The following is a 15,083-nucleotide window of genomic DNA, read 5'->3' as shown; positions in this document are numbered from 1 at the left end:
TTCACTCTCAGGCAGTCTTTCTCCATTGAGTCTAGCTGCCTAAGAGCCCCACAAAATGAAACTGCTTCTGTCCAAGTAGTTCCAGAGAAAGTCCCAGAAAAGTCTCTCATTGTCCTGCTTAGGTCATATGCTCAACCTAGGACCAATCCTTGGGACTCTAATTAACCAAACCTGAGCCATAACTTTGCCCATGAAGTGAAATCATTTGGACTAAGAGTTCAGGAGGGTGATACCCTAGTACAAAAGGAAGAATCATTACAGGAAAAGAGGGGATTGATGATAAGCAACCTACACCCCAAAAAATATATCTACTAAAAGTGCCAGTTGCCAACTTGTGTTGACTCTGACTCATAGTTCCCCATGTGTTCAAAGTAGAATGGTGCTCCCCTGGGTTTTCAAAGTTCCATTTTGGGAAAATAGATCACTAGGCCTTTCTCCCAAAGCTCCTCTGGATGGATTTGGACCTCCAACTTTTCATTTAGCTGCTGAGCTTTTTAACCATTTGCACTACCCAGAGATTCCTACTAAAAGTAACCTACAGTCCGTTGTCCTCAAGTCGATTCCAACTCATAGTGACCCTAAAGGACAGAGTTGTTGTTGTTGTTATGTGCCATCGAGCTGGCCTGACTCATGGTGACCCCTCCTTGGGTTTCCAGGGTGGTATCACTACGGAAGTATGATTGCCCAACCTTTCTTCCAGGGAGTGGCTGGTGGGTTTGAACCACCAGCCTTCTGGTTAGCAGTCAAGTGCCTTAGGCACTATGCTACCAGAGCTCCTAGAGGACAGAGTAGAACTGCCCAATAAGGTTTCCAAGCCTGTAATCTTCATGGAAGCAGACTGTCTCATCTTTCTCCTGCAGAACAGCTGATGAATTCTGACCTCTAACCAAGCACTTTAACCATTGATCCAAAAGTAGATACTTCTAATGCCTCCATTTTAGAGTTGAGAAAACTGAGACAGAAAGATTGAGTAAATTGTCCCAGTTCACACAGCTAGTGAGTATCAGAAAAGGGATTCAGGCCCAGACAATCTGATCCCAGAGTCTTAGTTCTTAACCCCCAGATCACCTGGAGTGGTCTAGCCCATGCAAAACAAAATTCACCTTCCCCAGTTCACATTTAGGATGAACTGTGAGCTCCTAAGTTCAGAGACCCAAGGTACAAGGCAGCCTAGAATAGACAAGGGATGATTATGCCCCAGTGTTTCTCTAATGGTGCCCTCATCTGCACTTGAAATTCCCAAGTTTGCCTTTAACCTCCCTTCAGAGTTAGAAAGGGGTCCTGGTGACACAATGGTTCAGTGCTCGGCTCCTAACTAAAATGTCAGAAATTCAAACCCACCAGCTGGTCCTAGGGAGAGAGATGTGGCAGTCTGTTTCCATAAAGATCACAGCCATGGTACCACTGTCAACCACTCAGAAAGGGATCAGTGCAGGAGATCCTAGATAGAGTGGGAGAACAATGTGGAACAGAACTCAAAATCATTTTTAAAAACAGACCAGGTCTACTGGTCTGATAGAGCCTAGTGAGAGCCCCTAGACTATGGCCCCTAGATACCCTTCAGGCCTGGAACTGAACTCACACCTATGGCCTCCATCCAAACAATAGATAGGCTTATGGGGGAAAGATTTACACTGGATAGATACACTCCTTAGAGAGATCAATCCTGGAAGAACAGAAGGGCAGTGTTTGCACAGGGAGAGAGAGCTGGGGAAAGGGGAACAGGAGTGCATTGGAGGGAAGGACACAGGGAAGAGGTAACTACAGGGAGAAAGTAGGAAGAGAGCTGTTACATTGTGGAGAATGGCAGTCAGTTATGAAACATAATGTGTATGAAATGCTGTATGGAAAATGAATTTGCTCTGTAAATTTTCACTGAAATCACAATAAAAATTAAAAAGAGAGAGAGAGAGAAATTACAGCCTTGGAAACTCTGGGGGGCAGTTCTCTGTCCTATAGGGTCTCTATGAGTTGGCATCCACTTGAAGTCAATGGGTTGAGCGAGAAGAGTAGTCCCTGGGTGGTGCAAATAGTTAAGCACTGGGCTACCAACTGGGAGCTCTGGTGGCATAGTGCCTAAGGCATTTGACTGCTAACCAGAGGCTGGTGGTTCAAACCCACCAGCCACTCCTAGGAAGGAAGGTTGGGCAATCTACTTCTGCAATGATACTGCCTCAGAAACCCAAGGAAGGGTGGCTATGAGTTGGATCCAACTGGATGGCAGTGAGTTTGGTTTGGTTTTTGGTTGGACTACCAACTGAAAGGTAGGTGCTTTGCACCTACCCAGAGGCACCTTGGAAGAAAGGCCTGGTGATCTATTTCTGAATGGTCACAGCCATAAAACACCATGGAGCAGTTCTCCTCTGGCACACATGGAGTCTCCTTGAGTAGAATCAACTCCACAGCAACTTGATAAGAGAAGAGGAGAAGGAAAAAATGAGTCCCAAGTGCTTAAAGATAAGCCCTTGGGAGTTAAGAAAGTTATTTGCCAATTCAGCCCTTGGGACATACAAGGGAGGGAAAAAGAAACAAAGGAGGGCACATAAGCACTTCCAGGGTGGGCTCTTTTGCTCCACTTTCCTGGCATCGTTTAGCATGGGCAAAGCCAGAGTGAAAACCTGCAGAGTAGGCAGATTTCTTCAGCATCATCCCAGTAAATTACAGCCCCACTACTCTGCAGTTTATAGAAATCTCAGCAGCCTAGTTCATAATAAACAGGAGCATGACTCACAGGAGTCTCAGCACCTATGCTACGTTTGGGTCATTTGGTGTTTTTAAATTAATGCTTTGAGCCTCTCCAGGGACCCCAGCCTCATTCGGAAATAATTAACAATGGGGCTGGATGCATTTGCAAAACAGCAAGCTGCCATAAAGTCATCTAAGTCAATAGCAGGAAAGGGCCGGTGTGATTCATAAATAACCACATGAACTAGAGCCTAAAGGAGGCTGATAAAAGTGCTAGGACATGCTTCTAGCCCCTTCTTACAGGGAGGTGAGAAGCCACCCTAGATGTTCTTTGGAGGGCTGTTTATCCTCTTCCTGTCATGCTGGTTGTCTAAGAATGGAGGAGAGCTTTCACCCTGGAGGAGGAGGAGCTGGTGGTGATGAGGGTGACACTGAGAACAATTATGAAGAAGAAGAGAGATGTTGTAGGAGGAAGAGGAAGGTGGGGCCTTATCTTGAAAAAACCTGAGAAACTTTTCTAAACCCTTGCTACTCAAAGTGCAGTTCCTAGACCAGCAGTGAGGGCAGTAGGGTTCAGTAGCAGAATTCTCACCTTTCATGAAAGAGACCAGGGTTCAATTCCTGGCCAGTGCACCTCATGTGTAGTCATCATCCATCTGTCAGTGGAGGCTTTCATTTGCTAGATGCTGAACAGTTTTCAGCAGAACTTCCAGACTAAGGTAGACTAGGAAGAAAGGGCTGGCAATCTATTTCCAAAAATCATACAGTGAAAACCCTGTGGATCACAAGGGTCCCAAAACCAATCATGGAGATGACACAGGATCAGGCAGCACTGTATTCCTTTGTGCATGGGGTCATCATGAGTCAGGGCCTGTTGGACAGCAGACAGCACAATCAGTGTCATCTGGGGCTTGTTAGAAATGCCCATTCCCAGACCCTACCCCAGATCTACTGAATTAAGAATCCTTGGGAATGGGGCTCAGGAATCTGCATATTTCCTAGCTTCAGTGTTCACAATGTTAAAGAACTACTGTTCTAAATTAAGTGTAATTAAGCTCATGTCTATATGTCAGCAGAAGACCCAAGGCAGGCTGGTATCAGCTAAAAGGAAAACAAAAGAGCATATTCATTAGTTATTATCCTGTTTACACTTCCACTGTCAACACTAATCACCTCTTTGTTTTGCTAGGCCTCCCTGCCTGGTTACAGTTATTAGTCCTTACCCATTAGCGCTTTATCACCAGCCTAGGTGAGGGTGCCATGTAGTCATTAAAGAATCGTTTGAGTTTCTGTGAATTTCATCCACCTTGCATTTCACAGAGGAGCTCTAGTAGCACAGTGGTTAACGCATTCAGCTGCTTACCAAAGGATCAGCAGTTCAAACCCACTAGCTGATCTGCAGGAGAAAGATGTGACAGTCTGCTTCCATAAATATTTACAGCCTTGGAAACTCTATGGGGCAGTTCTGTTCTGTCTTGTAGGGTCATTATGAGTTGGAATTGACTTGATGGCAGTAAGTCTGGTTTTGGTTTTGCATTTCACAAGCCAGACTCTGAAGTGAGTCATCAGTTTTGGGATATAGATAGATAGATAGATATAGATATATATCATAAGCAGTTGATGATGCAGCTTATGCAGATGAGGGAGGTTATAATTCATAAATTGTGGATTCGATCATGTTGTTACTTGAGCAGCAGAGCAGCACTCATTCAGTCTTTGCATGGACATATTCTACAGCCATGTATTGAAAGCTCAGAATATGCTACCACTTTGCGAGTAAGAATAGCTTCCAGTCCCTGGATAGCACAAAAGGTTAAGCACTTGGCTACTAACCGAGAGGTCGGCAGTTTGAGTCTACTCAAAGGTGCCTCTGTAGAAAGGCCTGATGATCTACATTTGAAAAATCAGCCATGGAAGTCCCTGTGGAGCACAGTTCCACTCTGATACACATGAGGTCACTAGGAGTTAGAGTCAACTCAGTGGCAACTGGTTTAGTTGTGTTTTGGTTCCTGCACCACAGAGTGGAGAGAGATATGATTAATACAAAGCAGGTTGCTTGCCACCTTGGACATGCTGTCAGAAAATGCACACAAGTACCAGATCTATATGTGCATGTGTGGCTGACACCAAACCTTGTCCCATAAAGACCAATGTCCAGCTCCAGGGAATCTCCCAGGAGTGGAGAGTCTCTTCCCCCTACCATCTGAGCTAAGATTGACAAAACCAAACTCATTGCCATTGAGTTGATCTGACAAATAGTGACCCCTCCTTGGGTTTCCAAGGTGATATCTCAATGGAAGTTGATTCCCCAATCTTCCTTCTGAGGAATAGTTGGTGGGATTGAACTGCTGGACTTCTGATTAGCAGCTTTAGACACTATGCCAACACAATTTCTCAATTCACCTAACATTTCTTTAGGTAAATATGAAGAGAATTAATTTCTTGAGCTCATTGATTTTTACCATATATTCTTTCACAATATTAATAATATTTCACATCATTAATTCACAAATATGAGCAATGACTAACCATTTAGCACTTCCAAAATACCAGGCTGTCTATGTGAATTAACTCATCCACAACAATCTTCTATGGCAAACTTTCTATGGCAACCCTTATTACTTTCATTCCCATTTTACAGTAGGAAACTGAAGCACAGTCACACAGCTGCTAAGTTGCAGACTCAGGGTTTGAACACTAGCAGGCTGACTCTTAACAATAATACTTCACATTATCTCTAAACCTCCAATGACTCCATTGGTAAGTATATCTCTCCATTTTTCAGGCACAGAAATGGAGGCTCAGCAAAGTCAAGTAATGTACCCAATGTTCCACAGCTAATGTTGTTGTTGTTGTTGTTGTTATGTGCCGTCGAGTCAAACCTGACTCATAGCGACCCCTCCTTGGGTTTCCGAGGCAGTATCACTACGGAAGTAGGATTGCCCAACCTTCCTTCCGAGGAGTGGCTGGTGGGTTTGAACCGCCAGCCATCTGGTTAGCAGGCAAGTGTCTTAGCCACTATGCTACCAGAGCTCCCCCACAGCTAATAGGGACTGATTTCTAATTCCATCCCAAGCCTGTTGGGGTCAATAGCCAAAACTCTCTCTATCCCTTGCATCTCTGCTGCTGATCTGGTATAGAAATATTCATGAATTGCCACCACTGCTACCAGCCATGGACTCCAAATAAAGCTGTGGGTGCCTGGGCCAGGCTAGGAGACCAAGAGAGGGTACTGTGTTCAGAGATATTACAAGTTTTAACTTTCTGTCTGTGCCTTCTACCTCAGAACCCTCCATGGCAATGACATTTCCAGTGTTCCTGAAGGCTCCTTCAATGATCTGACATCTCTTTCCCATCTGTAAGTAGCCATATTTCTCCCAATGCACATCCACTAAGAATGGAAAATCAGTATTGTGCCAGAGACAATGTCAGCTCTGTTAGCATTTTGGTATAAGTTTTTTCAGTTATGTATTTCTCAAAAAGCTGCTTACGTTGTGCATATTGTCTTGTTACCTGCTTGAGTGGCATCATCAATTATGTAAATAATGTAAGCAGTTAATAACAATTAACATAAAACAGTTACTATAGGCTAAACCCTTTAGATGGATTATCTAGTTTATCTCTTTCAGTTATCCTGATTTTATACATGATGGCACTGAAACTTTAAGTACTTGTCTAGTAAGTGGCAGAGTCCCAGTTGAATTCCAGGTTTTCTGACTCCAAAGCACGTGTTCTTAGCCACCCTGCACTCTGCTTCAGGTATTCCATTCTCATTTTACAGTGGGGAAACTGAGGCCCAGAGATATTAGGTGACTAGCTGTAAGCTACCTATCAAGTCAGTAAGACATTGGACTAGAACCCACATTTCCTGACTCTCGAGCTCACACTGGGCATCTCAAGTTTTTTTGGGTTTTTTTATAAAGCATATGATAAAAAATAAAAAGAGAGGTTCTAGTATTTTCTTCCTGGACACCCTCTGGAATATCTGCTGTGGACTGTGTCCCTCTTCCCTTGCATTTTCAAGCTCAATGGACTGAAGCTGCTTCCTGGGTTGCTAGGTATCAAAACCTTCTCTGTATAGATCATCCTCCAATGAACCCTTCAGCAGGGCAAAGGAACCAGATCATTAGATGGCCAGAAGTCCAGGAAGCTTCCTAGAGGTCTAGGTTTGGGGTGGAGTTGAGGATTGATTCTGACAGGTGAGAGCAAAGCCTCAGAGGGGAGAGGGGGCCCAGGTGGGGTTGAAACATCTGCAGGGATTGGAAACACAGTGTGGAGATGCTGATTTTGTTCCACTGATCCCCATATCAGATACCTCTAATCTAGGCTGATACCCTGTTCCATCTCCTAGGGCGCTGGGAACCAACCCACTCCACTGTGACTGCAGTCTGCGCTGGCTGTCTGAGTGGGTGAAGGAGGGCTACAAGGAGCCGGGCATTGCTCGCTGCAGTAGCCCTGAGCCCATGGCTGACAGACTCCTGCTCACCACTCCCACTCATCGCTTCCAGTGCAAAGGTACGTGCTGTACCCCTATAACCCTCCCCAGCGCCTCATGGGGTCTTTACAGTCTCCAAGAGCCTGTCAGAGCTGGGAGTCTCAACAGATATGACTTTGTGTGTGTGAGAGAGAGATTTGGATGAAAGTTTACAGAGCAAATTCATTTTCCATACAACAGTTCGTACTGACATTGATTGCAATCCCCATAATGTAGCAGCTCTCTTCCTACTTCCTCCCTGTGGTTACCTTTTTCTTGTGTTCTTCTTGTCTATGCATTCCTGCCCTCTGAGCTATCTCCCTCTACAAATACTGCCCTTCTGATCTCCCATGGTTGATTCAACAGATGTGACTTTTGAAGGCATCACTCTTTCTTTTTCTTGAAGGAGCCCTGGTGGTACAACAGTTAAACAGTTCAGCTGCTAACCAAAAGGTTGGCAGTTCAAACCCACCCAGCAACTCTGGGAGAAAGACCTGGTGATCTGTTCCCATAAAGATTACAGCTTAGGAAACCCTATGGGGCAGTTCTACTCTGTCACATGGGGTCTCTGTGACTCCAAGTTGACTAGATAGCACCTAACAGCAAAAACATATTTTCCTGGTTTACACAAAAGACTCAGATGCTGGAATTGATGCCAACCCGCATCTGACTTCCATTTGTGATTCTCTCCCCGAAGTCCCTCTGCTAGCATTTCTGCATGTTTCTTAACTGACTTCTTTCTGTACAGATTTTTGCAAAGTTGACTAGCATTAGTCAACTTTAACTAGCATTTTTCACCCAATGTTATTACTAGAGTATGAGCATTTTGCCATTTTATGACAGCAAACTTTCATACGTGTGGCTTTTATTGACTACATCATTATAATAATAACAAACTATTACTGAGTCTTGTTATGTGGCAGGCACTATGCTAAAGCACTTTTTAATGTACTATTTCATTTAATCCTCATTTTTCATGTGTTAATTTATTTAAATCTCCAATACCTCTAAGGGATAGACTTTAATATTACCCTCATTTTAAAATGATGAGAAACTGATGCTTCACAAGGTTAAATGGCTTCTCAAGATCACAAAGTTAGGAGAATTCCAGGTCTTTCTGACTCCACACTGTTGACCACCAAACTGTAACACAGGCATACCTTATTTCATTGCACTTTGCAAATACTGGGGTTTTTGACAAATGGAAGGTTTGTGGCAACCCTGTGGTGAGCAAGTCTGTCAAAGCCATTTTTCCAACAGCAAGTGTTCATGTCGCTGTGTCACATTTTGGTAATTCTCAAAATATTTCAGACTTTTTCATAATGGTATTGCAAACTTGATAGACTTTAGGATAGCATTAAAATAACTTTTATATCCACTGGGAAACCACAAAATTTACAGGACTTGCTTTATTGCGATATTTGCTTTACTGCTGTGGCCTGGAACCAAACCTGCAATATGTTCAAGGTATGCCTGTATTTCATTCCAATTTATTTAACCAGTCCCTGGTTTTGAACCCTTAAAGTATTTCCCTTTTTTTCCCCCCATTGATGCATAAGGAGGCCCTGTGTGGTACAGATGGTTAAGTGTTTGACTAACAAAAAGTTGATGATTTAAAGGTACCAGGAAATACCTTGGAAAAAAGCCCTGGTAATCTATTTCCAAAAAATCAGCCTATGAGCACAGTTCTCCTGTGATGCACAAGGAGTCACCGTGAGTCTGAGTTGACTCAATGGCAACTGACTTGGGTTTTTTGTTTGTTTTTATTGATACATAAAGGTCTTCCCCTATTTCAGATTATGTTCCTAGATAATCAGGAAAGGGAAATGCTGTGCCAAAGTAGGTGATCATTTTTAAGGTCTTCACACATACTGCCAACTGATTTCCAAAAAAAGGACTTTTACCACCTTATGCTCCCAATAGCATCATCGTTTGAGTGCCTTTTTCACTTGACATTATTTTCTCTTATTTTTCAATCATTGCTAGTTGATAAACAAATAAACAAAAACTTTATCTCCATTTATTTTGTCTGTCTTTGATTATCAGGGAAATTGGATTTTTCTCAAAAGTGTATTTTCCATTTGTAGTACACATTTGTCTGTTAATATCCTTTGCTCATCTCTTTGAGCCTTAACATTTAGTTTGATATTTGGGTGTACTTTATAATACCATTTTCTGCATTTTAAACTGAAGCAACTGGGAAGACATTTTGGCATAGTACCTTGTCTCAGGATTCAGGTAGCACCCTCTACCACCTCACTGGGCCCCACACTTCTGTAGAAAGCAGACAGCATTCCACTGATTATAAACTAATTTTTATTTCCCTCCTTCTGCTTCCAAGATGTCTGACCTGATAATAGCCCAGCAATAGTGGTTCTCAAACTTGGTTGCACATTTAAAAATCACCCAAGGAGCTATAAGAAACTAACTAACTAACTAATGCCTGGGTCCCACTGCGGAGATTATGATAAACTTCATTTGGGGGTATGTCCTGGGCGTGAAGATTTTTAAAAGCTGCTTAATTGGTTCTAATGTAAAGTGATCAACTTGTCCCAGTTTGCCTGAGACCTCCCTGGTTTTACCATTGTGATCCACGGGGTTTTCATTGGCTGATGATTTTTGGAAATAGATTTCCAGGCCTTTCTTCCTAGTCTCTTTTAGTCTGTAAACTCCACTGAAATTTGTTCAGCATCATAGCAACATACAAGTCTCTGCTGACAGATAGGTGGTGGCTGCACATGAGATGCCTTGGTCCAGAATCAAGTTGCATAACAGGCAAGAATTCTACCTTTGAACTGCCAGTGGCCTCTGATGTTAACTAGGGCCTGTTTGTCCAAGGTTCATTGTCAAATCTCACTGCAGCAGGAATACAAACCCCCTCCCCTCTGCAAAGCTCTGTTCAGGAACTGTGACCGCCCTCTAGCCCTTATAGCTGAAGAGAGCAGGACAGAGTTGAATCTGTCATGCACTGAGGTGTACCTGAGCCCAGTTTCTCCTCCATCATCAACATCACTGTTGTGTGCTCCAAGGAGACCTTTTACTTCCTCCTGCTCTGGTGGCATAGTGCCGAAGGCCGCCAGCCACTCCTCAGAAGGAAGGTTGGGCAATCTATTTCCGTGGTGATACTGCCTTGGAAACCCAGGGAGGGGTCACTATGAGTCGGATCTGACTCAAGGGCAGTGAGTTTTTGAACCAATTTAAGGATTCTGCAAGGAGGGTGTTCCCAGTGTCTTTGGCTCCAGCACCATGCCCTCGTCAGACTGGCACAGACTACTCCATGGAGAGTGAGTGCCTGGGGGTGGATGAATGGGAGGTCCAGTGATGCCTGGGCACAGAGCTTTTTGGAATATGAAACGATACACAAGAGTGTTCCTAATTACAGAGTATTGTTTGCGATTAGCACCAAAATCGGATCAGGCTAATTACAATAATTGATTTGACTGCAGAAGTGCTTCTGAATGATGGCCCACAGTGATTCTTCTTCATTGGGCAATGGCTGAATGAATGGGGCTCTTGCTGGACCAGATTTGCTGACTGAGGAGAGCCAGCTGTCCTCTGGGCATGGAGATGGGGAGGGGCCAGCAGCTGGCTTAGGAAGGAACCAGAATGGAGGGAAAAGGAGATGTCATAGTGACCTCACCTGGCTACCTGCCACCAACACTCTGGTTTTGCTGCCCAGGGCCAGTGGACATCCACATTATGGCCAAGTGCAACGCCTGCCTCTCCATTCCGTGCAAGAACAACGGGACGTGCAGCCAGGATCCAGTGGAGCTGTACCGCTGTGCCTGCCCCTATGGCTACAAGGTATAACTTGGGCCCCCATCATCACCATTTCTGCCCCAGACTCTTCCTTCAGCCCTGACCCCAAGGATGAGGGCTCTGCTCTGCTGACCCTCACTTCTCCTAGAGCCTGGACAACTCCACTTTACAGGTTACCCCAAAGTAGCATTCACCAATAACGTTCCTGTTCTCCCCAGAACCGGCAGAGGCTGCCCTGTCGTATCATGTGCATACAAATCCGCACGGAGCCCATATAGTCTTAACAGTGATGCTCTGAGATAAGGAAGAAATTTAATATTTGTGTTTTCTTTGGGGAAATTGAGACTTAAAGAGTTCAGAGAGAATTAAAGTACTTCCAAGTAGAGCCATCCCTGGAACCCACTGTCCTGACTTCCCTTCCAAGGGGATTTCCAGACCTCCCTCCAACACTGACCTCAGATGGCCAGCCGGGAAATAGTGTTTAATCAACACAAATGAGGAGGCAGGGGTAGGGAATTAAGAGGCCTCAGGATGCCAAACCAAGCTCCACTGCAAAACCAGTTGCCATCAAGTTGATTCTAACTCATGTTGATGCCATGTACGTCAGAGTACAACTGTTCTCCACAGGGTTTCAATAGCTGGTTGTTCAAAAGTAGATTACCAGGCCTTTCTTCCAAGGCATCTCTGGGTGGACTTGAACCTCCAACCGTTCAGTTAACAGCCAAGCATGTTAACCATTGGTGAGCCAGCAAAGGGATGGAGCCCCCAACTCTTCCTCTGTTCCCCTGAGAAGTCCAGGCTAATTCCAGAACAATTCTTCCCTTTCTTCTTCTCACTCAGCACCATCTGATGCACAGTTATCCTGCCTCCCTATTAGTACCTATAGAGTATGAACTGTGTGCCAGGCACTCTGCTTGGCATTTTATTCACCTTTTCGCTTTAAACACCCCCAGCAAACCAATGAGGAAAGTCTTATTAATTCTCACTCTACGGTGTGGAAACTGGGCCTCAGACAGTTGAAAGGGCTTGACTCAGTGTCCCACAGCTAGTAAGCAGTAGGGTTGGGACCCAGGACTATATGATTCCAAAGCCCAAGGGTTCTCCCTTGGGGGATCTCTTGGGTAGGGGATCCCCTTGTTTACCCTCAGTGGGTCAGCAAAGATGTGGCTGGATCCTCTTCCCTGAACCCTCCAGCTTCCCAGATTCCAGCCTTCCCGAAACACCTACCAGAAGGCACTGGACAAAGAGCTTCCAGAAAGCCCGAAGGCCCAGATAATGCACACAGCCCAAAGCATCCTGGAATGAGCCTATTTATAGGCTATGTGAGAGGGGCCCTGCCATCCCCAGGTCTTAATGTGTGTATGTAAGCTTGAGAGGCCCACTTGCTGTGGGACACAAGGCTACCTAGTGACTTTCTCAGCTATAGCCACTACCTCCAGCAGACAGTGTCAGAGTGCCACCTATGGGCCTGGCACAAGAGATCCTAAACCTTCCCTTTGAAGCCAGCCAACCACCCCCAGAGCCTCAAACTTAACACAGAGCCTCAGACCCAGGTACACTACACACACACACTTGACTATCAGCAGGGAAGAGCACAGATTAAGCTGATACAATCAAGAGGCATGAGTCCTCTGAAAATCTCTTATAGTGATTCAGTGGAGAAAGCATAAGCTGTGGAATTACACAAAGGCAAGTTTGAGTCCCCGCTTTGTCATTTACTAGTGAGCTCTGGTAGCATAGTGGCTAAGGCACTTGACTGCTAACCAGAAGGCTGGCGGTTCAAACCCACCAGCCACTCCTCGGAAGGAAGGTTGGGGCAATCTACTTCCATAGTGATACTGCCTCAGAAACCCAAGGAGGGGTCGCTATGAGTTTGGTCCGACTCGACGGCACGCAACAAAAACAAACAACAACAACTTGTGTTACAATGGCCAGGGACCTCGCTTTAGCATTCCCATCTGTAAAACAGGAGAAATAAACGAGTGTCACAGGGTTGCTGTGTGAATCAAATATACCATAGTGTATGCAGGACAGTGCCTGACATTTAGTAAGCACTAATTCAGCTGACATATTGCTACTTTTTACCTTCTCCCTGGCATGCTGGCCCCTAATAGCAGAGTGGGCTGTTAGTAACAGGTTGTTTGTTGCTGGTTTCACCAAGGATTATAAAATTATAATGAAATTATAACATTGTGAACCACCCAGGACAGCCACTTATTCCCCTAGAACTACTTGTACCATGTGCAATTATAATATTACTAATTCCATACACATATAGTTAGCTTTTTAAGCATCTACTATGTGCCAGGTACTCAGCTGGATTCTATGCATTTATTCTTTTTTTAATTTTTATGACCCCATAGAAGATGGGTAAGAAGCTCTGGTTGCATAGAGGTTAAAGCATTCAGTTGCTAACCAAAAGGCTGGCATTCGAACCCACGAACCCACCCGTCACTCTATTGGAGAAAGATGAGGAGGTCTGCTTCTGTAAAGATTTATAGCCTTGGAAACCCCATGGGGCAGTTCAACTTTGTTCTAAAGGGTGGCTATTTTAGTTCTCTAGTGCTGCTCTAACAGAAAATACCACAAATGGATAGCTTTAACAAATGGGGATTTCTTCTCTTACAGTTTAGGAGGCTAGAAGTCCAAGTTCAAAGTGCCAGCTCTATGGGCTGGGTGAAAGCCCCTCAAACTTGGGCTTCAGCTCTGCCTCTTGCTTCCAGTCCACTGAAGCTGGAGGCTTTTCTAAACTCAAGCAGCTGCTGGCTGCTGAGGCTGACAAACCCAAGGTCAACAAATAAAATGGCACAGTCCCAAGATTATCAAGCAACATGGCAGGCCACTAGTTGAAGTCCAGAAATAGTCCCAACATCGACAGACAACATGGCAGGCTGCTGAATGACACCTCGGCTACATGCAGGGTCCAAGCAAGCCAAAAAGCTCAGAGACCTTTCTCAAAGTGTCTTCTTATATACTGGAAGCAGACCACATCCCTAAGGCAGCTACGCAGCTGATCACAGTAGATTCCACCATGGAGTTGATTACCATCATGGGGAATAACTACATGCAGCTGCCCAGCTACTCAAAACCAGGCCCAACCTAGTTGACACATAACCTTAACTACCACAGTCACTATGAATTGGGATTTATTCAATGGTAGTGGGTTTGGTTTTGGTTTAGAAGGTGGACAGCATTCCTATTTTAAAGATAAGGTAAGCTACCTCACATTCTGAGTCTTACTTCCTTCTCTTTAAAAAGACCTGACCATGGCTTCCAACCAAACAACAGACAGGCACATAGGGTGAATATTTACATCAGGTAGATATATTCCTTAGAATGATCAATCATGGGAGAACCAGGAGGACAGTATGTGCACAAGGAGATAGCTCAGGGGGCAGGACTGTGTAGGAAAAATGGATACAGGGAAGAGGTAACTACATGGAGGAAGTGGGAAGAAAGATGTTATGTTGTGGGGAATTGCAGTCAGTATCATGAAACAAAATGTGTATAAACTGCTGTATGCATGATGAGTTGCTGTATAAATTTCCACCCAAAACACAATAAAAATTTGAAAGAAAAAAAAAATAAAAGATCTGAGTCTGAGAGTACTGGAGCTGGTTATAAAGCCCATGATTTTTCCAGTTACGCTGGACAACACGATGCTATATGGCCTGACCATCAGTGTCAGGGCAGTGAGTCCAAGGGCTACTGGAGGATCACACTACTTGATAAGATTGTTCACAAGATTCTGAATATCTTGTAGACTTCAGAATTGGAACAGAGATTTAGACCTTTCAGAAGATGCTGAGGCCTGGGAAGGTCTGGAGGAAATGACGATGATGGGGGGGGGGGTAGTGGCTGTGACGATGATGAAGAGGATGGTAACATTAACAGTATTCCTTTCACGGGACTATAACAAATTGCCACAAACTTAAGACACCAGCTATTTATTGTCTCAGAGTTCTGGAAGCTGGAAGTCTGAATTCAGACTATCAGCAGGACCATGCTTTTTTCAAAGACCCTAGGGAAAAATCATTTCTTGTCTCTTCCAGCTTCTGGTGGTTCCTGACATTCCATGGCTTGCGGCAGCATCACTCCAATCTCTGCCCCCCATTCTCACTTGATGTTCTTTCCTGTGTGTCTTTCCTTTTTTTTTTTTTTTTTT

The 15,083-nt window shown here is 44.4% G+C and overlaps 1 protein-coding gene across 1 annotated transcript in view; it reads left to right on the top strand.

Annotated features, from left to right (window-relative positions):
* SLIT3 (slit guidance ligand 3) overlaps positions 1–15,083 on the top strand; it is a 953,284-nt gene that overhangs the window by 878,412 nt on the left and 59,789 nt on the right. The window contains exons 24-26 of the mRNA XM_007939744.2: positions 5,972–6,043; positions 7,037–7,200; positions 10,839–10,963. Of these exons, the coding sequence (XP_007937935.1) occupies positions 5,972–6,043; positions 7,037–7,200; positions 10,839–10,963 (361 nt within the window). The remainder of the gene's footprint in view (positions 1–5,971; positions 6,044–7,036; positions 7,201–10,838; positions 10,964–15,083) is intronic.

The sequence above is a fragment of the Orycteropus afer genome, unplaced genomic scaffold, assembly GCF_000298275.1.
Source record: "Orycteropus afer afer isolate SDZICR_OR568_19922 unplaced genomic scaffold, OryAfe1.0 scaffold00062, whole genome shotgun sequence".
Classification (NCBI taxonomy): domain Eukaryota; kingdom Metazoa; phylum Chordata; class Mammalia; order Tubulidentata; family Orycteropodidae; genus Orycteropus; species Orycteropus afer.
This window is presented reverse-complemented; position numbering and strand designations above follow the sequence as displayed.